This window comes from Natator depressus, chromosome 3 (assembly GCF_965152275.1).
Source record: "Natator depressus isolate rNatDep1 chromosome 3, rNatDep2.hap1, whole genome shotgun sequence".
In the NCBI taxonomy this organism is placed as follows: Eukaryota; Metazoa; Chordata; order Testudines; family Cheloniidae; genus Natator; species Natator depressus.
Genome location: NC_134236.1, coordinates 57,309,742 through 57,334,908, shown reverse-complemented (window position 1 = coordinate 57,334,908; position 25,167 = coordinate 57,309,742). Strand labels below are relative to the sequence as shown.

The following is a 25,167-nucleotide window of genomic DNA, read 5'->3' as shown; positions in this document are numbered from 1 at the left end:
AGCTAATTCTCACTTTGCTAAATATAAAGGTCCAACATCAATACCCTCTTTCACACATTTCCACTCATTTCTTCTGACAATAAGCATGACAAGGGAAAAGAAAAACTTGGAGGAAGGCCAACCTCATAGTGAGTGCATGACCAACTCCAGTGCCCTTTCACCTAGGAATGCTAAAGCAGCTTTGATTTATTAATAAACTTCATTTAGCATTTGACCAAATAAAAGTTATCCAGGCTCAAACTACACTTTGGGACATATTCCCTACTATGTGCTTAGAGTGAAAGATAATAAAGCACAAGGCTTTAATGCTTTTGCAATCAGAAAGCTTTCAGATATGTATGGAGCGTGAAATGGTTAGGCTAAGACTACTCAGAACAACATTTTATTGTTCCACAACACCCTTTTTAAACTCTGTTTCAGGGTAAGATATGATAAGTGAGATATCAGTTCAGATCTATTCTTGTGGACTAGCCAGGGTTCAAACAACTGAGGGATCTTATAAAGGCTGGAAGCCCACATACACAGCTAGAACTAGCTCCACAATGGTCTGGAACTGAAGATAAAGCAGCAAAACAGATTGAAAGCAACCTAAATTAATACTAGTAATGAAGTTAGCTTTCCAAAATTATAAAAAAAAATTACCAGCACACCATTAAAATTTCACCAGCTTGGTTATGCACTCCAACGCTCCTGGGCACACCAACATTTCACAAATATTTTTCCATGCGTATCAAACCATACTAATTCACTCACTATTCAGCCCCACACAACTCCTACCTGTCTTTCTACTCAGTCACCATTCATCCACCTGACTCACACAGCTCTACATTAGCTCCAAATCAATTCTCCCTACCATTACCAAATTCACCACTTCTCATTTTGCTTCTAGACCCAACTAATTCAATCTCTTCTGTTCTCTATTTATCAATTCTCATCTTCCTTTCTGTCCCCCAGTGCCCACCACATATTCAGTTCCCAGCCACGCTGAATTATCTACATCCAGCAGTACACCTTCAAATGTACAGTAGCTATACCAGTACTTCTCCTGGAGGAGGCACCCAATGCTTTTCATGACTTCACACTTCTCTTGGCTGCTTCAACTTGAGCAGTACTTCCCCAACTCTCCAGAGAGAGATCAGGTATTTATTCCATTCCCTTACTTGCTTACAGAGGAGGGAAGCTAAACTTGGCCCTTTGCTGGAGGAGAATAAAGAACTAGGTATATTCTGTTCAACTACTTAAGCCAAGGGAGAGGATCGCTGGAGTCAGGCAGGAAGAAACAGCTGGGACTGGCCTTAGGAGGTGGCTTAGACATGCTTCGGGTTTAAGAAATATACAAGACAAGGCAAGAAAGGCTTCCTAAATACACCCAGGGCACTAGGTGCAAACGTTAGGACAGTTGCTACTAGTCACCACTTCTAGAAGGAACCAAGGATGGTTAGGGCCATGAGTCCTGATAATCGAGCGTTCGAACATGCAGCTCTACATGAAAACTTGTGTAACACAAAAGGAATGCTCTCCAGATTTTTTCCAAGTTTGACACACACGTGTGAAGCAATAAGAGGGCAATTCTGGTCAGAGAACTGGAAAGCCTCATTTCTTGCTGTTCTGCTGGTCAAAAAAGAGAAAGCACTACTCCATTCATCCTATACAGCGACAACTGGGGCACAGAACCTTACTTAAAGTATGGACAAGAGATGTTTGTGTTCTTTTTAAGACATTACTGTGATGAAAATTCCTCTTCGGATAGGCAAAACTAAAAAGTCTAATATAGAATAAATGACATTCACTTGGTCACCAACCCTGGGAGGTGGGAAACACCACACACAAAATAAACAGTCAAGTAATATTCAGCATGGGGTCTTGTTTCATTTGTAAATTTTTATACTAAAACGGATTGAAATAATCTAGTGCAGGGATTGGCAACTGGCAGCCCGCATCCAACCCCCCAGATTTTATTTGACATCCCCATAGGCAGCTGGTGAAAATATTTAAGGGGGAGGGGAGGTGGTGTCCAGGTGCATAGTCATAGGTGGGCCAATTAGAATCTGTATCCACCCAAATCTGAGCACCAGGCATAGTATTTAAAGTGACATGGGTAGCAGGTGGTACAGAGTTGACCAGATCTCAAGGACTGGGAGCAGGAGCCCATGTGCTGGGTCGCAATGTCACTGGCTCCACCTCACACCACCCAGCTCCGATTACTGACTTCCCCCATTAGCTCCCACAGTTGACTGTGGTTGTAGTTCTATTTTGAGCAAGATGACAACGAACAAAGCATGAATTTACTATTTTATTTTTTACATATTTACAGGGCTACTGTAAGCAATGTGTGATAGCTTGTACCTGTGGCTAGCACATAGTGCAGCACGTGAACGGCTCATGATCTAGACAAGGATCAGCTACAAAAATTAGCAGAATAATCAAAGTGTGTGATACAATGTATTAACCAATAGTAATAAGTGTATATATAAGCTGATTCATGATTACATATGCTGAAAGTGTGGTATAACCTGTACCTCCCCCTACACTTGAGCCCGATCAACTCAAGCGTAGTTTGATTGCATGCACTTAAAGAACCCTCAGCGACAGGTTTGGAGTCAAGCTGAGTTCTTGGGAATCAAGTGATTAAGGTCTCAGGCTACTCAGTGAAGAAGTTCTCAGAAAGCACCCCAACAGTGGCCAGTCCCCAACCCCTACACATCTAAGGGTATGTTGAGGCATACCTCTGCCAACAGTGAGGTACAGAAGCACTAACTTTCAGAGTTCCCAGGGGAACTCAATTCCCGCTCTGCCCCACCCCTGCCCCCACTCCACCTCTTCTTCCAAACCCCCACCCCACCTCTTCCTGCCCTTGCTCCTCTCCCCGAACTTCCTCCAGAGCCTCCTGCCACTGAATAGCTAATCACCAGTGGGAAGAAGGTGCTGAGGGGGAGGGGGAGGGAGGAAGGGAGAGGAGCTGATCAGCAGCCCTAGAGCACCCACGGAGCTGGCACCTGCGGTGAGGTAGAAACCAGAACTGGGTGACTTAACAGCAGAGCCCTTTCCCTGCTGGCATGCGTGGGGAGCGGGGGCTGCAGCCTAACTAAATTTGAATAGCACTACAACCTGGCATACAGGGTCCTGTTGCTCCCATTCCCTGCCTCCACTCCGCTCTCCCATGGACATTCAGCTCCCAAACAATCAGCCAGTGCGGAGGCAATAACTGGAGCTGGATGGTGTGTGGAATCAGAGCCTATACTGATGGGGATGCAGAGTGGTGTAAGGCAGCAACAGCTTTATTAACACGTGTAACTTGCAGTAGACCGGCTCAAATCAACAACAAAAAATTCTATATGGCCCACCAAAGGAGGCTAGTAGATTCTGTAGTCGTCTACCACCTTAAAGTTGTCCGTCCTTGATCTGTTATGCCTTCTACATGAAACATGCCATATAGTTTCGCCTAGTCATTCCTGTATCAAGTCCAAGTCTGGCTGAACTAGAACGTATCTTTTAAAGAGGATTTCCAATCTTGATTTAAACACTTTACATGAGGGAGAAACCACTACTTCCATTGGTAAGTTACAATGGTTAATTATCCTCATTGCAAAAAACGTACTTGATTTACAGTTTGAATTTGTCTAGCTTCAGCTTCCAGCAATTTATTCTACAAAACAAAGGCATAACATCTATGAGTCCTCAATCAGAAATCTTCTCCCTGTGTACACACTTATAAACTGTGAACACATCAGTTCTTAACCTCTCTCTTTAATAAACTAAATAAATGTTTTAAGTTTCTTACCGTAAGGAAGGTTTGCTGAACCATTTCCCATTTTTCAATGCCTCCAGTTAGGCACCGCAAAATAATAAAATGTAAAAAAATATCAACTTTAATTAAGGTTGGTATGATAAGTTCACATACATAACTAGATGAAGAATGGGGTAAGTAACATTTGGGTTGTATTAAGGCTCCTTGAATTTGAAAACAGTAAGACAGAAAAAGGATACTGATCTGTTTGTGGTCTTCGGAAGTTCTCTGGTAGATTAGCTTCATAGAGTATCCTTGCTTTCGTATTTCCCATATCCTGCATGCACTAAAGAAAGAATTATTATTGTTTTGTACATTGCTAATTTGGGTCTTGGAAACACATTTCCATTGTTATTCTGACCATGTAAGCAAGAGGATTAAAAACTTTTGTGCACTACATTTTAAGAACTGGAAGTTAAATCTTCTAATCACATCCATTTGTTTCATATATATTCTCTACACTCCTTTGAATGCAATATTCTGCTTTTACCACTTGTCTATTCAAGTGTTATAGTCTATACCAGAGGTGGGCCACATCCGGCCCGCGGGACTGTCCTACCCAGCCCCTGAGCTACTGCCTGGGGAAGCTAACCCCCAAGCCCCTCCCCTGCTGTTCCCTCTCCCCTGCAGCCTCAGCGCACAGCCAGTGCTCTGACCCGCCACTCCTGCTGGGCAGCTTGGGTGGCATGGCTGGCTCTGGCTAGGCGGTGGGGCTGCAAGCTCACCATGCTGCTCTGAGCGGCATGGTAAGGGGGCAGGTAGCGGGGGGTGGGGGGAGAGGGTTGGGTAAGGGGCAGCGGGTTCCAGGGGCAGTCAGGGAACAGGGGAGGTTGGACAGGCGTGGGAGCCCGGGGGGCCTGTCAGGGGTGTGGATAGGGGTCGGGGCAGTCAGGGGACAGGCAGCAGGGGCGCTTGGATAGGGGGTAGGGTCCTGGGGCAGCCGTTAGGGTCAGGGGACAAAGAGCAGAGCAGGGGGGGTTGGATGGGTCAGGGGGCGGGAAGTAGGAGGTGGCAGATAGGGGGCGGGGGCCAGGCTGTTTGGGGAGGCACAGCCTTCCCTACCCGGCCCTCCATACACTTTCGCAACCCCGATGTGGCCCTCTGGCCAAAAAGTTTGTTTGTTGACCAGTGGTGGGCAAACACACACAACCCTGTTTTGCATGTTTTCTGCAATAGAAAGATAGATAATACAAAAAGCATTTTAAAAAGACCATATGAATGGGAATTATAAGACGTTTCCTGTGGAATTTGCTACTCTGGGTTCATAGAATCATAGAATATCAGGGTTGGAAGGGACCTCAGGAGGTCATCTAGTCCAACCCCCTGCTCAAAGCAGGGCCAATCCCCAACTAAATCATCCCAGCCAGGGCTTTGTCAAGCCTGACCTTAAAAATATCTAAGGAAGGAGTTTCCACCACCTCCCTAGGTTCACTTAAGACAGTTAAAGTGGACATAGCTTTAAAAAAAAAAAAATCACTTATCTGAAAATTTTTAAACTTAGTATTTCAAAAGTAGCTTCTAAGATTGCAAGTGAAAGATTAAAGAAAAAAGGAGATTACTCATCTGTAACCCAAGTTATTCAAGATGAACTCTACACATTGACACTCAAACTGTACTGGCAACGCACCTCTGATGGTAAAATGAGGGCAAAGCTATAAAAGCACAAGGTGCTCCACCTCGGTTCCTTTCAACCGCTTCCTCAGGACCACATAGGAAGATGTGATTTCTTCCAATTTATTCAGATACCCAGTTTCTCCAACACACACAGAGTCCAGCTTGATGGTCAGAGACTTTTGAGATGAAGCTTTTATTAGACATTAATTCAAATAGGAGTATATAGTAATACCTTGCAGTCTTAAGCATGCTGTCATGACAAAGAGGCAATTTGTAAATACCCAAGGGGCAGCAGAAAGGCCAATGGGGACCCTGTACTCTTTTTTTTAAGCCATTAAATGGAGATATTCACAATATGAAGGTATGATCGATGTAAGGAAATATGCATCCTTGAGATCGAGAGCTACAAATCAATCTTGGGTAGACCAGGAAGAAATTACTGACCCAACTGTCACCACAAGGAAACTGAACTTTGATAAATGAACTGAGTTTTCTGAGCTCTAAGATGATCACATCCCACTATCCATCTTTGGGATCAGAAACTACTTTGAGCAAATGCCCTTTTGCTCTGAACTCTTTTGGTACCTCCTTGATAGCCCGAGCTTCCAAAAGGGATATAACTTCTGTCTGTAGTAGGTGCTTATGAGAGGGATCCCTTAGGAGGAAGAATGAGGTTGAATAGACTTCCTGCACTCTCTCAAGGATCCACTTCTCTGATAATGCTATTCCAGTAATGGAAATAGTAGAAGAGTGAAACTCCAAAAAGGTGGACTGGAAGGAGGAAAGCTGGAGAGTTGATTGGGGACTGAGCTGTAGCTTTCACTCCTCATGTCACACCTACTGTCTAAGGCCGGGCACAGAAGAGCATGAAGTAGTGTGCCTGTTCTTGGGATGAGGCTTGTAGCTTTTTCTTGTTTGTTGTTGCTATTGAGGAAGCTGCTATTGCTGCTGCTAAGATAGGAGGACAAAGATGAAGGAGGATTCTGCTACCTGTGCTTGTTGAGACAGGAGCTCCAAACCTCCTTCTTGGAGAATGATAAATACCAAGTGATCTAGACAGTAAGTTTGTATCCTTCATCTTTGAGGACATGGTTTATTCAGCACAAACTATCTTCTACCCACCCCAGTTTCAGGGAATACACCTTGAGATCTGAGCCATGCACATCTCCTTATGGTATGACAGACACCACCGCCCTGGCAGCAAAGTTTGACATATGGAAAGTGTCTCAATAACTGTGTGGCAACAAATTGTTCCTCTGTAATTAATATCTTTGCTAGATTTCTTTGATCTCCAGCAAGGTTCTTAAGCAGAAAGAGCCATCTTCTTCCAAAGACAGGACTGATAATGAGATATCACAGCTTGGGAGTTCGATACCCTGATGCCACAACTGGAAGAGGAGAAGATCGTGCTTCCCAAAAATATCTAATTTTCTACCTTCCCTGTCAGAGATGGCACAACATACCCGGATCGGACAGCTGCAACCACTGTCAGTGAGGTGGCAGCAGGGTAAGTGTGAAACAGCGAGAACCCTTCAGATAGTAGTTGTCTGCTTTTTTCAAAATGAACACACACTATATTACATATATTTTCATAGTATCTTAGGTGATGGTCAGTAGAACCATTCATCCCTAAGAAGAAATTGCAAGTCTCAGTAATTAGAATCAGGTTTTCTATCATGTCTTGTCAGTGAAATAGAACAGGGGTAGAAATGTAACCTCTCTATACCTATCTGACTCAATACTGGACCCAATCTCACTTCTGATGCAATTGGAAGCAGTGAAACTAGAGATTGAAGGAACCTTAGAACTGAAAAGGGGAAAAGATGTCTCCAATGAACCCATAGTTTTGGTACGGGGAGGGGACAGTTCTGAGGACATCTGAAAATATTCCACAGCTTTCCCCCCCCCCCCGGAGGGGAAACAGGAACAAGGGTGTATGTTGCTCTTTATTTTATCCCCTTGATTACTCCCTTCACGGATTCTTGCAATAAGACTGTCTTCTGGATCTGAGGTTCCTTGAGGATCTGAGCCATGTATCTGAGCATGATCGGGGGGGGAAGGGTCTCCTGTCTAGTGGTTAGTGCCTACAGCAGCAGTCACACCCTCAGGGCAGCAACCTAGCCAAGTGGATACGATGTGAGGGAAGGGGAGAGGAGAACACAGGCACTCCCACTCCATCAGATTCCGACCCAGGGCCCTGGGAGGCTGTTTTGGCTGCTCACCCATCTCCGTCTGATGTCAGCCTCAAGTCAGCTTCCCTGGGTCACTCCACCCTCAGTCCATACCCCATTCGGCCATGGGGAAATGTCACCTTCTGGGCTTCTAGTCTCAGTCGCTGGGTGCTGCGGCTTCTTTGCTCCCCAGCTCAGTGCAGATTCAGCTCTGGTCCTCCCGTGAAGCTCCCAGGGATCGTCGTCCTCCCTGGCTTGCCAGCCCTGACTGAGCTGCCTGGCTAGCTTTTAAACCCTGCCTCACACCCAAGCATGCTCAGCAAGGGCAGAGGGGTGGAGCCCTAGCCCAGAGCTGCTCCTTAACCCCCTTGCCTGGTGTCAAGTATCAGAGGGGTAGCCGTGTTAGCCTGTATCCACAAAAAAACAACAAGAAGTCCGGTGGCAATGTGTTAGTCTTTAAGGTGCCACCGGACTCCTCATTCTTCTTAACCCCCTCCTGGCCAGCGTGGGCTTTATACACCATCACACAGGGCTACAACTATTAACCACTACACTGGCAGCTGCTTGGCCCTGGAAAAGACTTTTGGAACCGTAAAACTCATTATACTCGGGATACGACTGGCCTCAAGAGATTCATCATGAGCCCCGAACTCTGAATCCTAAACCAAAACCTAGGACTATATCAGATTCCTTGGGGTCAATTCCAAAAAGGACTCCCAATGGTGCTTAACTCTACTAACCAAAGCCACACCACACACCACCTGCCCCAGAACTGGGAAAGTCTGATCCAAGTGGGCTTGACAGATAACAGAGGCCAATACTTGTACTGAAACTACCATCTGATGACTTGCGATCCTTCAATACAACAGGTTTTACCAGTCTCCCTGGACTCTATGACTGAACCTTTAGCAGAACCTTATCCTGCCGCTGCTTAGTTCCCAAAGAGAATGGGTCAGATGCAGGCCTATCTTTAAATCACAGAAATTGACTGGTCAGCACCAGAGGGTTTGGTCACTAGGGAATGCTGCAACAGAAGCACTTGGGTCTTGTTTTAATGCTTTTTATAGGCTTGGGGAGTAAAGGTGCTACATATTGTGCACCAGGAAAGACAGAATGTCCTTCTCCTATGTATACTACGCACATCATATCGGTGTTGGAGGCACGAAAGACAGCAGGAGAAGACCCTTAAATCCTAGCCACTTTCCTTTTAGATCTGCCACATGATCTGTGAGATTGCACCAAGATGTGGAATCTACAAGAGTCCTTAGTTTAAAAAAAAAAAAAAGTATTATTTTGAGTAATAAAATAAAGGACCAAACTAAGAACAAGAACTAGCTAAAGGTACTGTTGACTGAAGAAGTGGATATGGGTCAGATTTGGAGAAGTTCCAGGCTGTCTTTAACCACGGTTGTAAGGAACTGAGATGGCCAGAGTGCCACGGCCTGTTTTATAGCCTCGTCCTCAGACTGTTCAGAAACAGTGAGAAATGGGACAGGAGGGGGCATGAAAGCACTCCAATGGCATTGCTAGGAAGCGTTCCACCATCAGAAATGCACAGAAGCCACTTGAACTGTCTCTCTCAGTTTCTTTATTTCATACATTTGACTGCAATTTTAATATTCCCTGTATTTTCAGCTCCCAATTTGCCTAAGTTTGTCCCACAGCACAATGGGAGAGAAATATTTTAAAAGAATAGAAAAATGTAATTATAAAACTGGAGCTGGCAGTGGGAACTCAGAAGATGTAATTCCTTAAGCTGAACTCTTATTTTGAAATGGACTGAATTTGAAGATGACTTATTTTAAAAATCAAAGTTTTATAAGAGCATGAAATATTCATGTTTCCTCCCTTCAATTTTTTTTTATTAAAAATAGGACAAAAATATGTAAGCATAATATTTTTCCAATAAAATCTAGATTTAGGTGAGGGTGGCACTATAACTATGTGATTTCAAATACACACAAAATAATATGCTAGAGGTAAGTCTCATTTATTTTGAAGTAACATTCTTTCCCATTTCTTTTCAAATGGGCCTAAGTTCTGCATTTCTCTTACTGAAATGTGCTCCACTATAAGGTTTACTCTGCTCACATTGACACAAGTAAGCCATTGTGGTCCTGCTAGGGTCATCCATGCCATCAGGATTGCTTTTGCAGCCAATTTAAACACAGTAACAAAGCTCCTACAAAGCAACAGTTTTAATTAAATTTAGCATGCTGTTAATGCCAACGACACAAAATTACATAATTTTAGAAACAAATTTTTAACATCCTGTTATTTTTGCTGTGTTATTATACATACTTCAATACTGCATTAGCACCTAGGAGCATATGTCAGACATGAGGACCCCATTGTGCTACCTATTGTACAAACAATATACAATTTTTAAAGTATTTTACTGGAACACCCTACAACAAATCCAACTGAATTTCCTCCCAGTCACAGGTACACCGGACCCTCGCTAGAACACAGGGTTCGGGATCCATGTCGGGACCGTGTTATGGGGGGGGACGCGTTACCATGGTCCCAATATTTAAATTGGGATCCATGGCCCGACTGCGCTATATGCGAATCTGAACTATAGTGATGAGCGCTCTAGCAAGGGTCCGCTGTATATGCAAATTATGCTTGCTCTTCTGCCTACATGCTGATGAGGGAACCTGCAGCTTTTTCAAGTATCTTTGAACATTTTATTTCTGCTCCCAACAGGCACACACAAAAGGAGCGCATATTACAGTGTAACCATAAAATAAAAACATGAGCACTGGCAGGTTTAAATTCAAACCCTCTAACCTTGACCCATGTCTTTTAAAATTTGCTATTTATAGCATTAAAAAGGATATTCAGACCCAAACTACAATTCATTCTTTATAACAGGTATAACGGACCATCATAATCAATTAACATATCTTTAAAAAGAACTGTTTACCAAAAGGATGGTACTTTGATATGAAACGCAGAATGTTTGAAGAGAACAGCAACTTCTGGAGTGTTTTGCCAATTTAGGAAATTTTATTAATCACTCAGCTGTAGATAATCTACTGTGGCTCACAATGTTTTAATTGGGACTGGTTCTTTCTCAAATCGGTTTCTGATAATAAATTCCTCTAATAATAAATAAATGAATATTCAGTTGTGGAGCACAAGGTATATATATGGAAAAAATTTAGCTACCATATGCAAGATTGCAACTTGTCAGGTGAGAGTTCTCATATATATTTACTTTAGATGATACATTAGTTAAATTTTTCTTTGAATAAAGAAATTTTTAAAAAATCCTACTAATTAGCATATGCTGAACAAAACAAAAATAAATCTAATCTTGCTATCTTCAAGTTTCAAAATGCTTCTGATAAAAAAGTCACAAATTCAGCAGTACTGTATCAGAAGACACACTAACCATTATCAATATTTGAACTCAATGGTTTATTTCATTTAATCTATATATTCCAAAGGCTCGTTTAGGATTTATCAAAAATTGAGTTTAAATTATTAAAACCTATCTTTAAATCATTAAGATTTCCTCTGCATCCCCTTTTCTATTTTGTGAGACTCTGAAGTCCCATACTGACAAAAGAGGGACAACGTTGCTCAGTTTCAAATACTCCACCAACTTTTAGATGCTAACATTTAATTCTGCAGTCCATTATGTGACTGTCATTTCTGTTATTAAAGTAATAAAATGAGTCAAGTTGCCAACATTTAAAAGTGGATAAACAAGTAAAAACAAAACCCAGAACTTTACAATTCTTTTGCACCTTTACGATTGACAATATACAACTGAATGTACTATTCTCATTCATTGATACATAGCTAAACATCATAAATGAATAATTGAAATACAAAGGGTTGCATATTATGGAGTTTAAAACAATAAATACCTCCTCCAATTCCCAAAACTCCTGAACAATATTGATAGACAGATGTTATGCACAATCCAAAGTAGCACTGAATGTCAATATGTAAATGGGACATTTTTAGATTAGCATCACAAACCCACTACAACAACTGAGGTGAGAGTACTTGTATAGGAACCTTGACAAGATAAATGGGAGGAAAATATTATTAAATTTTTGTATCAAGGTTGTTTAACTTCATTTAATTGAATTCCAATTTCCTTCCAAATGCAGCTTAACCAATCACAAGTTTAAAAAAAAATCTATTAAAGCATTCCCGTTTTTAACAAAAATATAGACATTAAGAACCAATGAAAATCAACCTGTTTTAGGAAAATAACTCAAAAACTAATGAAAACAAGATTAGAATTGATTATTTAAATCAAGGTTCCTGGCTTGCTTATTTAAATCATGATTTAAATTGGTGATTTGTAGATCAATCTATCTTGAGTAGCTGCACATAGTTACCCAAGTTTCAAGTAAAGTATCTATACTGAGTTTTCTGCGGGATTGTAAAAAAAAAAAAAAAAAAACACACACTCTTGTTATTTTGTTCCCAAGTACCAGGCAAGCATGTATATGGGCCCCTCTCTCAGGGCCTAACAATGTGGCTTTTTATACCTGTCCTTCCAGTTCAAAAATCTGATTTACAAGAGACCTTTTACCTGTATTTGTTCTGGTGTCCATTGGTCTAAATTGACAGACTTTACCCTTGATATATGAACCCCAAGATTTCGATGTATTCCAGCACATCTGATGCAAATAAAGACACCCGTGTTCCAAGAAGCCCATCTTGGACCTAAGGCAAAAAACAAAAAGTATTAGTTGATAATTTCTTTTAAAAATTCCACATAAGGAGATTTGATTTTCTGCACCATTCTAACACATAGTTAAGAGAAACAGGATTGACAGGTACACATTAAGTAGAGAGATGAGATGTGTCTCTATGTTAGCAATATCTGGTTATAAATCATCCATGGAAAAACTAAGTGGTTTTCTCCACCTCCTCTGTGGCAATTTTACCTACAATTGTCTTTCATTTTATAACTAATTTATGTGAAAAACCTTTTAGACAGCACAAGTCAGGAATTCCATGAAATTTCACAGTAGAAACTTAACTCATTAGCAGTAGCAAGGTCTTGCTTGCACCTAGATTAATCCAGCTGGATGTACATTAGATGCAAGTGTCAGTACAAATCACCAAAAAGATGTTTTTGCAATTTTTACCATATCTGAGTTATTAGTAACAAATGCAGCAGCCACGCATTCATGAGGCAAACAACAACTATCTCGATCAGTGGTTTAGTTTAAAAAACCGAAACACACTGCAAAGATATTAGCATTCCAAGTCAAGTTTTTCAGTTTAAGCTTATGTATGGACACACATCATTCTACTTCAAGTTGACAGTGGTATTTGGGCTGCTCCTGCTGGGCAAAGATTACTCAAAAGGACGTGTAAACTAACCCAGACAAGAACATTGACCAAAACATCCAACAATAAAAATGTTGTAAAATAGAATAATACCCAGAGTAGATGAAAAGACCACTAGATAGTCTCTAAATACATAAGTCTATATGTATTGTTTATATTATCAAAATTTAAGGACATTCACATAATGACGACTAAATATACCCAGAATGTAGTTTAGTAACTAAAAGCACTGAACAACTGATATTTTTGGATAGCAAGATTTTCATCCCACAGAATCAAAAGAAACAAAACCTCAGACTTTGATGTGCATCTAGCTTTAGGGCCTAGCAACCTCAGGAATACTTGGGCTGTGGTTGAGGGTCGAGACTGCAGCTCCAGACATAGGTGGCGGATCGTATGGAATCAGTTGGTTGACAAAAACCACTCAACTTTGTAGAGTCTATCAGGACCCTCAAACTCAATTCTTTGAGTTGGGACCAAAGAAGATTTTCTGCTGTTTAGGACGATCTAGACGATCGAGTAAGCATAGCATGAACAGAACATGAGAAACAACTTCTTTTCTGGATTTTCCCCTTAGTAACACTGGACAAACAAGTCAAAATGAGCACTTGCTGGATGCCAGGGGAGGATGGGCCAGCTGGCTAAAACCAGAATCAGAGGGCCTTCGACTCTGGGATCTATGCCCCCTCCTGGTGTAGTCCCACTGCCTTACAGGAAAGCAGACCTGCCCAAAGAAACACTGCAAGCAGTATTGCTGCTGACCACTGAAGTGATGTCTTTGTACAGCTGAAGTATAAACTCCCAAAGAATGCAAACTAGCTGAGAAATTCTTAAAAAGGTTGCACCTCTCAATCTTCTTAGAAACCAAAACCTACCATCAACAGGTAAGTCATCAGTGGTCTGCTGCACATCAGACACAATGCCCTAATTCTGTAGCTATGAGGCCCTCTTCATGGTCACAGCTGATGCCATAATTCTGGCTGAGGCATCTGCAGCATCTAGAGCGGACACTAAAAGTCTTGGTACCATACAGGCTTCTGCAATGAATGACAAACTCGTCCCTGGAGGCTTCTGGCAATGTGTCTGCAAACTTAGATGTGGGCATCCAAATAACAAAGTTGGATTTAGAGAGCAATACCGACTAGTCAGTGATGTGCATCTGCAGGAAAGAGATAGTATAAGTCCTTCCTCCCCATCAAGTCCATCCTTTTGGACTCTTTGTCCTTAGACATAGATGTCTACCTTTCCTGTTGTGCCCAATCATTAGCAGCAGTTACCACAAGAGACTTAGGGGCAGAGTGGAAGTAGAAACACTCAAAATCCAGTATGGAAGCTAAGTACCTCTTCTCTGCATGCTTCACCATGGGAGGCAACAAAGTGGAAGTATTCCTTTGTAGGCTTCAAGAGAGCCTCATTTATTGGGAGGGCTATTGGCCCTTGAGCAGACAGTTGGAGAATATACAGCAGCTTATACATGTCTCCTGAAGAAATTCAGCCTGGATGCCTAAGGAGACCTTGATGTGCCTTGAAGTACATGGGCATTGAGGAGGCCAGCACTGTAGAGCTGTCTGGAGAGAACAAAGAAGCAGTTAGCTACGCCAACAACAGATCCTGTTCTTTAATCACAGGATCCAGTCTGGATTACTGTGGAGGCCCAAAGGGCACAGTCTCAGTGGTTACTTGTAGCTGTGTTAGTTCGGGGAATTGGAGTCACCAATTGCACAGGGGATCTCACTCTAGAATGCGTCAGTGAATGGGACCTCAAAGACCAAGAAGCATCCTAAAGATTCCAAGGAGGCACTGGGCAAATAGATTTACCATTGGTGGCCAGCAGGCACCAGGCCAAGCACCTCTGTCCTGACTGCGAGATCGATGTTGATCCGAGGATGGTCTGTGGTGCCTATTAGGTGACAATTAAAAGGTGGACAACCCCAACCTGGATCTCAAGGAGTCCCAGAGTTTCTCCAGTGACAAAGGGTGAGCCAGCCCCAACAGGGTGAATAAGTGCTCGGATTCATCCAAAGCCCAACACAGGCTAGGCATCAGTGCCAAAGAGGAATAGGGAATTGACACCTATGGTATTGAGCAAGACACATTCTCATCTGGTCTGGAGGAAGCACCACTACCGAGGCCAAGGATGGTACCAAGCTCGACAATGGGATCTGCTGACCAGGCAATAATTGTGACAAAGAGCACACCACCATCAAGAAGGCCTTCGCTGCTGGACCCAGTGTCTGCCTCAGTTCCACCATAGACAGTGCGAGTTGCAGTGCCGACGAACCCAGCACCTCTGCAACATGGCCAGAAGGTGCCAAGGGCACAATGAAAGAAGAAGCAGTAGAAACAATGGTACCAGAAAACTCCTGAACTAGCAGAGAATCAGGGACTGAGAAGCAAAGCAGGTCTGAAGCCACCTGATATGCCATCAGCATGGAGACAATCAGTGCTGGAACTGACGTCATTGGTATGGATTCAAAGAACACCTCATAGCCAGAACTGCAGTTGACAGCATGGGCTCTCGCTGATTTTCCAACAGTACTCGGAAGCAGTTAGATGGACCTGCTCCATGCCAAGTGCTGGAGGGAGTATGGTGCCATCAGCACTCCTCTTAAGACGACTCTCCCTCATCTTCTGAGTCCTCGAGAGACCCTGATTAGTCTTATGGGACCTCTTCCTCAATGCACCAGAGGAGGGAGGATGATGATTCTTCTTGAGGGAAGACAGCAGACTCTGAACATGGAGTGGCATCACTTGCTAGTTCTGAAGGTGACTGATCAGACAAGGGCCTCAGTGCCATAAGTCTCTTGCCACCTGAATCTTCTTTTTGAATGTATTAATAAACTATATTTGTAAATATAAAAAAGTTCCTATATTGTAAGCGTTGCAACTGTGCGCATCAGGGTTCTCAACTATATAATAATTTAAATAATAATTACTGGGCCTGATCTTGGGGCAAGAACCTGTCAACCCTCAAAGTGGTAACTGGGAATTCTTAAGTAATCAATATAATTAATACATAATCTAGGATTATGCTACAGCAGTGGGAAGAAACTGAGGGGGCACTCAGGGTGGGCACCACCCTATATAGCCAAGGTAGGGACTAGGGCCACAGGGCAAGAGTGCTGCCAGGCAAAATTCGGTCTTCAATGAGCTGGGTGCATGCACATCTACAAAGAATACGTGGCTGCATCTACTCAAAAGCAAATGCAAGCAGGGCTCCTAGACTAGGGTCTCTCTCGCACGTCATCAAATATCAAATTACATCCCCTGTAACACTTGTGCAACCACTCTGTCTTTAATAGGGTGCAGAAACATAACTAACTAACTTAGTGGAGAATTCGGTTTACAGAGTTCAAGATGGAAGAGACTGTCCAGTTAGCGGTCTTAACTGTGTTGACTCTACAGGACTACTAGGAATAGGGAGCTTATTTTTGTCACTAAGGGCACATCTACATGAACATTTACTGTTTGGCAAACTAAGGTGTAAATCTACAGTACTCCAGCGTGGCACACTAATTTCCCGTGTATTCACCTTGCTGTTGTGCGCTAGAAGTTCCGTAGTGACTGCAGTAAATCAATGCACACGAGGTAATTTCTTGTGTGCAGCAGCAAGGCCCACACAGACAGATAGTGCTCACAATACTGGAGCACTGCAGATCATCATCCTAGTTTGCCACACAGTAAGTGTCCATGCAGATACGCCCTAAAGTAAGCAGAAACAACTCTGAATCCACAAATGGAACAGACCTGAGTAAGGGAGCAGAACTGTGACTATGTAAACATGTTACTAAAATTAAATGATACTGCCCACATAAATCCTCCAACCACCCCACAGAAGGTTAGACTTCCTATAGCACAGATGAACGTAAAGGAAAGCGCATCAAGAATGGAGAGTATTTCTGAAGTTGCTAGTGTGATTAGAGACATAGAATAGATTAGGGATATAGCTAGGAGACACTGGTTACTAAATTCTTTGCAGACATCAGTTCAGAGGAATTCACCAACTCAGAACATATATGGGAATACAATAATGGCAAACACAGTCCCACATTAAACCTCTATGAAAATATGACTGTCTATAAGTGAGTAAACTGTGACTTAATTAACTGCTGATTAAATATTCTAAGTTATTTGCATGCAGCTGATTACATTCCTACAAGTAAAATTGAAGGGAGCTGGATAGTTAAAAGGCTAAAGCTTATTATTCCATGGCCTAAGGCAGGGATCACAAACTCAATTTACCTTAGGGCCAGTGCCAGCCCTCAAATCCTCCCAGCGGGCCAATAATGTCACTGAAGATGGTGTTCAGAAAACAAAATGTTTATATTGTATTTTTATTCGAATTTCTTAGAAATAAAACGGTCAGACAACTTTATACAATTCTTTGCCTGCCAGAGAGTTTTCAGTGTTTGCCAGACATCAACAAACGGACAACTGAAGCGTTGCCAGATGTTTGGCCTCAGTGACTGAGCAGTTGAAACCTTCAGGACTGCATCAAGGTGTGCATCAGACAGTTGTGTTCAGTATTTTGACTTGTTTATTTTCATTGTGGGGAAAAAAGCGATGCAGCATTCATGGCTGCCTCTGCCCAGCAACTAATGATGGTATCTCTGTCCCTCTCCCTCAGCCAATCAGAGGGAGAAGAGGGCAGCACCTGCAGCAGACATTGCTAGCAGTGTGGCTGCATGCGTCTCTCCTCCGCGGGCCACAGTGGGGAGGTTCAAAGTCCCAGGCCATCTGTGGCCCGGGACTTTGAGATCCCTGGCCTAAGGTATAAACACAAACTAAGATATTACAGGCAGAGCTGGTGCGCCACCTATGGTTAAGGTTGCCCAACACTTCCAATTATATGACCCTATTTTCACTTTGCTTGCAACTTGTCCAGAACTTTATCATCTGGGCTGAAACTTTTTATGTTATGCGTCTGCTGCAGGCTGAATTTTTTTTGCAAGTTTCACCTAAAAGGGTTCAGCTGCTTCCAAAACCAAGATGAGGGAAAATACATTTTACTCATGGTAAAACTTTAGTTTCACTGAAAAGTTCAAGTGTCTCCAGGCTTTAGAGCAAGGATTTGAAATTTGGCAATCACACCATCCCGCCCTCAGAGAAGCACCTTCTGCTGTGTATGAAAAATGGCCTAAATTTGGCTAAGTTACAAGCCTCTGAAAACATATCCATTCACACATGCTCAGAGACTTGCTAAAGTTTGGCAGCTAAATTCTCCAAATATTCTATATGTACTGCGCATGCTTATGCCTCACAGCGCTCCTACATGCTGCCAAAACTATACATGCACGGCCCAGAGAAAGAAACTAAGCATGCTCCATCTTGAGGTGGAGCAGAACTATCTCTGGAACTCATCCACTTGGCAGTCAGGGAAACACTGGTGTCAGGCACTGGAGATGAGAGAACGTAGACAGTCTCTCTTGTACTCTCAATGTTCCTGACACCTAGTTAGCATGGCAGAGAAGGAAGCATCTACACTATAAGGCAGGGGTCAGAAATGGGGGGAGGGTGGGCCAAACAAGAGCAAGGGGGTGGTCGGATGGAGCAGAATCTGAGGTGGTCGGATGGAGGGATTCTCCACACCTCTGAGCACCGTAGTTATATTGACATACGTTTGTAGTGTAGACCAGGGCTTAGACTACACTAAGAAATGGAGAAAGCGAATTTGTGAAGGGTAGTTTCTTGTAAGAAATTCAGTCCAACAAGAAACCTACAAAGTTGGTGAAAAAGCATATATGCAATAGCCCAAAGATTACTTTTTAGCTGCTCTTATAGAAGTTAGCTACGTGAAAATACACACCTTCCTGCCATTTCTTCCTGATCTTACCCTCACTACTCCCTCCCAATTTTGAGAGCTGATTGTCCCACATATCAACTGTTAGTTGGTAACTTAGCTTCCATTGATCTCAATCACTTAACAGGTTGCTGGTCCAGAAGTAGTCATTTAACTTCTAGAAGGCAACATTGATGGTTGAAGCTGAAGTAAAAAATGACCATATTAGAAATTCCACATTCATGTTAGAAAAACACGGTTGCTACTTGACATAAGTGCAACAAGTCATGGTGTATTTTGTAGGTCAAATGATAACCTTAAGTTCAGCTCCCTAAAGCTACACAGATGAATGGCATCAGAATCCATTAGAGGAAGTCGGTCACAGGCAATTCCACTACAGCCTGTTCACGCACCTTAATTACATAGTCACTGACAGTTTCAATTCCATTTTATGACAGAAAAGGAGACTTTATTTGAACACAAAGCAAACAAAATCAGGAACAATATTCAAAATACCTCATCTGTAGGAGTGACTTCTAATCATAAACACCACAAATAGACTGTAAATTTTCAGATGAAATTAATAGTTTACACCATTTACATAAGACTTAACTTGTCTTATTAATAAAACAAACCAAATATGGATTAAAATCATGACGATTCAAAGAATTTCAAAGTGTATGTGATGTGGGTTAATTATATTTGAAATTAAATTTGGACTGTTGAATGAATAGCCCATGTTACACAAGCACCAAATTCTGCACATCAGGATCTTTTATTTCCAACGATGAAAGCATATTTTGAGGATAACAGAAGTCTATTGTTCAAGTCACCCTTTTTCTCATCTCAGTTACTTTAATCTTATGTTACACACCTCATTCTTCATGATCAGAAATATCAAAAATTTCAAGTCTAAATTATTTGCTATGAACATTCAGCTACTAAATTTTTGAAAAGTTGACAGGTATTTTACTGCAGAAATGCACATTTCTCTAATGTTTGTGTTCACTTTCCTGAATGAAAGCTATTTGAATTTTAATCTCACTTATTTGCCTCTTAAAACCTTTTGTGCTTGTAGTCAAACAGGCTTGTCTTCTTTATGCACCACTAATCTAGAACAGAGTACTAGATAACTAGTGCTTATTCTGGTCTGTTCCAGAAAGGCGCCCCTTAATGTGGAGTCATGAAGAATGTTCAGTCTCAATATGCAAATGCCACATTCAGAAGGCAGATTCTGAGGTTGTGGTCAGATTAGTAGCTCCTAAGAGTTTTCCCCTCACTTTCTACATCATTTTTATCTATGGATTAGATTTCAGTCATAGAATATCAGGGTTGGAAGGGACCTCAGGAGATCATCTAGTCCAACCCCCTGCTCAAAGCAGGACCAATCCCCAATCAAATCATCCCAGCCAGGGCTTTGTCAAGCCTGACCTTAAAAACCTCTAAGGAAGGAGATTCCACCACCTCCCTAGGTAACGCATTCCAGTGTTTCACCACCTCCTAGTGAAAAAGTTTTTCCTAATATCCAACCTAAACCTCCCCCACTGCAACTTGAGACCATTACTCCTCGTTCTGTCATCAGCTACCACTGAGAACAGTCTAGAGCCATCCTCTTTGGAACCCCCTTTCAGGTAGTTGAAAGCAGCTATCAAATCCCCCCTCATTCTTCTCTTCCGCAGATTAAACAATCCCAGTTCCCTCAGCCTCTCCTCATAACTCATGTGTTCCAGTCCCCTAATCATTTCTGTTGCCCTCCGCTGGACTCTTTCCAATTTTTCCACATCCTTCTTGTAGTGTGGGGCCCAAAACTGGACACCGTACTCCAGATGAGGCCTCGCCAATGACGAATAGAGGGGGAACGATCACGTCCCTCGATCTGCTGGCAATGCCCTTACATAAACATCCCAAAATGCCATTGACCTTCTTGGCAACAAGGGCATACTGTTGACTCATATCCAGCTTCTCGTCTACTGTAACCCCTAGGTTCTTTTCTGCAGAGCTGCTGCTGAGCCATTCGGTCCCTAGTCTGTAGCGGTGCATGGGATTCTTCCGTCCTAAGTGCAGGACTCTGCACTTGTCCTTGTTGAACCTCATCAGATTTCTTTTGGCCCAATCCTCTAGTACATTAGCTTTTTCCACATCCTCTGTCACTAGGTTGCCTCCCTCATTCAGTAAGGGGCCCACACTTTCCTTGACTTTCTCTTTGTTGCTAACATACCTGAAGAAACCCTTCTTGTTACTCTTAACATCTCTTGCTAGCTGCAACTCCAAGTGTGATTTGGCCTTCCTGATTTCACTCCTGCATGCCCAAGCAATATTTTTATACTCTTTCCTGGTCATTTGCGCAATCTTCCACTTCTTGTAAGCTTCTCTTTTGTGTTGAAGATCAGCAAGGATTTCACTGTTAATCCAAGCTGGTCACCTGCCATATTTACTATTCTTTCTACACGTTGGGATGGTTTGTCCCTGTAACCTCAATAAGGATTCTTTAAAATAGAGCCAGCATTCCTGGACTCCTTTCCCCCTCATGTTATTCTCCCAGGGGATCCTGCTCATCAGTTCCCTGAAGGAGTTAAAGTCTGCTTTTCTGAAGTCCAGGGTCCATATTCTGCTGCTCTCCTTTCTTCCTCAGAATCCTGAACTCGACCATCTCATGGTCACTGCCTCCCAGGTTCCCATCCACTTTTGCTTCCCCTACTAATTCTTCCCGGTTTGTGAGCAGCAGGTCATGAAGAGCTCTGCCCCTAGTTGGTTCCTCCAGCATTTGCACCAGAAAATTGTACCCTACACTTTCCTAAAAACTTCCTGGATTGTCTGTGCACCGCTGTATTGCTCTCCCAGCACATATCAGGATGATTAAAGTCTCCCATGAGAACCAGGGCCTGCGATCTAATAACTTCCGTAAGTTGCCGGAAGAAAGCCTCGTCCACCTCATCCCCCTGGTCTGGTGGTCTGTAGCAGACTCCCACCACGACATCACCCTTGTTACTCACACTTCTAAACTTAATCCAGAGACTCTCAGGTTCTTCTGCAGTTTCATACCGGAGCTCTGAGCAGTCATACTGCTCTCACACACAATGCAACTCCCCTACCTTTTCTGCCCTGCCTGTCCTTCCTGAACAGTTTATATCCATCCATGACAGTACTCCAGTCATGTGAGTTATCCCACCAAGTCTCTGTTATTCCAATCACATCATAATTCCTTGACAGTCATCTGTTTCTTACCTCTTACTGACAATTATCTACGTCAGGGGTCAGCAACCTTTCAGAAGTGGTGTGCTGAGTCTTCATTTATTCACTCTAATTTAAGGTTTAGCATGCCAGTAATACATTAACGTTTTTAGAATATCTCTTTCTGTAAGTCTTTAATATATAGCTAAACTATTGTTGTATGTAAAGTAAATAAGGTTTTTAAAGTGTTTAAGAAGCTTCATTTAAAATTAAATTAAAATGCAGAGCCCCTGGACCGGTGGCCAGGACCCGGGCAGTGAGAGTGCCACTGAAAATTAGCTCACATGCCGCCTTTGGCGCATGTGCCGCAGGTTCCCTATCCCTGAGCTAGGTGACACAGGTCATGTTAACTGAGAAGGAAGTGCTTGCATTGGCTCTGCTATTGTCTAGAATCTTGTTTTGATAGATTAAGATTTAATGTATTTTTATTAAGTCAGTCTTTCCAACACCTGACCAGTTATATGGGCAAAAAAGAATACTTTTGCCAGTATACCTTAGAGCAAAATAAACTATACTGGCAAAAGCACTTTTATGCTGGCATACCTGCATCTACATAACAGCTTTTGCCAACACAGAAATATTGCCAAAAAATATGCCCCTAACTGACATTACTATATTGACAACAAGTTTTTAGTTTAGACCTAATCTGACTCTGCAGGCATCATTCCAACATCAGATCAATCAAAGAGGAAACCATTATCCAAATAACCAGCCTTGAAAGATTGTCAACCATTTACCAGGACAAGCACAAAGTCTATTTGCTTACCCTTCGCCTTGATGATTTTTAAAAAAATGTTCATAGGGTAAAAAAATATTGAATCATTGCATATAGATTATATTTGAACCCAAAGCTTACCACTAACATGGTCTATACTGCAGGTGTGAAGCAGTGCACTGGCCCCCGATTTATGTGAATGAAAGCATTACACAGGCCAAATACTAGTCCATTGTCTTAATACTTCCTTCTGATCAACCTTCCACTTCCACCTCTATCCAAAACAAATAACTAAGCAAAGCAGCAGATATGGTTAGATACTGTTAGAAGGGATCAAGGTGTGAACACAAAACAAAGTGCACTTCCCAGAGCACAAAGTCAGAAAACTGAGAAGGAACAGTAAATACTGGCAAGGAACACTGGAACAGAGTGGGGTCTATCTATAAAGGGAAAGAGGAAACAACTTGAAGTACTTAAAGGAAGAAAATGGGAAAAGGATAAGAAAAAAATCCCACCAAAATCAAAGTAGTACTCATTTACACACCAGCAGATGCCACAAAAGCAAATTTGTGCATAGGAAATGCAAGCAGATACAGAAACAGAGAGCATGACAGTGCTATTCCCCAGACTTCATACACTCAACATTTTCATCATCTCATGACTTCTCAAAAATTCCTTTCCCAGAGGTCCCCCAAGTTACATTCTTTTGGCTGAGCCACTCGTCTTCCTCTGCAGCATGGGGCACAGGTCACTTGCAGGTTTACATTAGTTGAAATGGTGGATTCTCTGTAACTTGAAGTCTTTAAATCATGATTTGAGGACTTCAGAGTTTAGGGGTCTATTATTGGAGTGGGTGTGTAAGGTTCTGTGGCCTGCAATGTGCAGGAGGTCAGACTACTAGATGATCATAATGGTCCCTTCTGACCTACAAGTCTATGAGCATTATATAAAATTTCACTTTCATTTCTGGCTGCTCAGAGCTGCTGTTCTGTTGTGCCTGCACTTAACGAACAGCTTACCAGCTCCCTGCAAAACAGAGGCAAGCAAGCGGGCTTGTTGTTGAAATGTGCATTTCTTTTTATTCTAATGAAGAATCTGCTTGTCAATAAGATTTTAGGTTTAAATAGATTTTATTGTATTATAGAGACATGGGATGCTGTATATTTCTGTATCTTACAGGTGGTTTTAAATAATCATAAAAAATGTTGCAAGCCTGCTAGTTATAAACACTGGGCATATTGGAACAGAGAAAAGAAAAGGAGTACTTGTGGCACCTTAGAGACTAACCAATTTATTTGAGCATGAACTTTCGTGAGCTACAGCTCACTTCATCGGATGCAGCTCACAAAAGCTCATGCTCAAATAAATTGGTTAGTCTCTAAGGTGCCACAAGTACTCCTTTTCTTTTTGCAAATACAGACTAACACGGCTGTTACTCTGGAACAGAGAAGTTAGTCTATAGCAGTTTCAAAAGCAATTATAATTAGACTATTATTTTTTTTTATCAGTAAAAGTCAGTAAACATCAATTTCACTGTGTGTACTGTACACCCAAAACTTCAAGAGGGGTAAAGAAAGAAAAATGGTGCTTGAAAACTTAGACTTTGATTTAGGGATATTTACTTTGCATATTTTGACATGGATATTAACAACTCATGTTTTAACTATTATAAACCATCAATGTTAATATGTACACATTAAATTGTCTCCCCCCCCCCATAATATCCCACAACTGTGATAATTTAAATTGATAAAAATAGGAAAAAATTCTTTAAAATAATCCTCCATTATTATTTATTATTATTATTAATTATTAAAGGTTTGGCCCATTGAATTCAAGAATTACTATCATTCTACAATTCCTCCTTTCACTCCTACACTTAACATGGCTATCACCTTCCTACCCTTTGAAGCCTTAAACCAAAATTTCCTTCTACTTTCTCTTGCTTCCTCTTCCCAGATTCTGATTAATACCATACAAAAACAAAGCATGAGATGGGCCTCTTATTAACCTTCATTTGTTGACTTGATAGTTGGCGCCACCTGGTGGTCCAGTAAATTTGTTGCATGAAGATTACAAGTGTACTTTAGAACAGTGATTCTCAATCAGGGGTATACGTACCCCTGGGGGTACGCAGAGGTCTTCCAGAGGGTACATCAACTCATCTAGATATTTGCTTAGTGCTTTTTATGTAGCTTGTTGTAAAACTGTCAGTACAAACTAAAATTTCATAAAAGCGGCAGAGTCCTGTGGCACCTTATAGACTAACAGACGTGTTGGAGCATAAGCTTTTGTGGGTGAATACCAACTTCGTCGGATGCATGTTGTAGGAATTTCCAGAGGCAGGTATAAATATGCAAGCAAGAATCAGGCTAGGGATAACAAGGTTAGTTCAAACAGGGAGGAGGAGATCCTCTTCTAGGAGTTGAGGTGTGAACACCAAGGGAGGAAAAACTGCTTTTGTAGTTGGCTAGCCTTTCAGTGTCTTTGTTTAATCCTGAGCTGATGGTGTCAAATTTGCAAATGAACTGAAGCTCAGCAG

At 42.0% G+C, this 25,167-nt stretch overlaps 1 protein-coding gene across 2 annotated transcripts in view; it reads right to left on the bottom strand.

Moving 5' to 3' along the window:
* The window catches only part of SMAP1 (small ArfGAP 1), a 247,875-nt gene that overhangs the window by 204,452 nt on the left and 18,256 nt on the right, over positions 1 to 25,167 (bottom strand). For both annotated transcript variants that reach the window (XM_074947930.1, XM_074947929.1), the window contains exons 2-3: positions 12,134 to 12,267; positions 3,988 to 4,073 (exon numbers count right to left, since the gene is read on the bottom strand). In XM_074947930.1, coding sequence (XP_074804031.1) covers positions 3,988 to 4,073; positions 12,134 to 12,267 — 220 coding nt within the window. The remainder of the gene's footprint in view (positions 1 to 3,987; positions 4,074 to 12,133; positions 12,268 to 25,167) is intronic.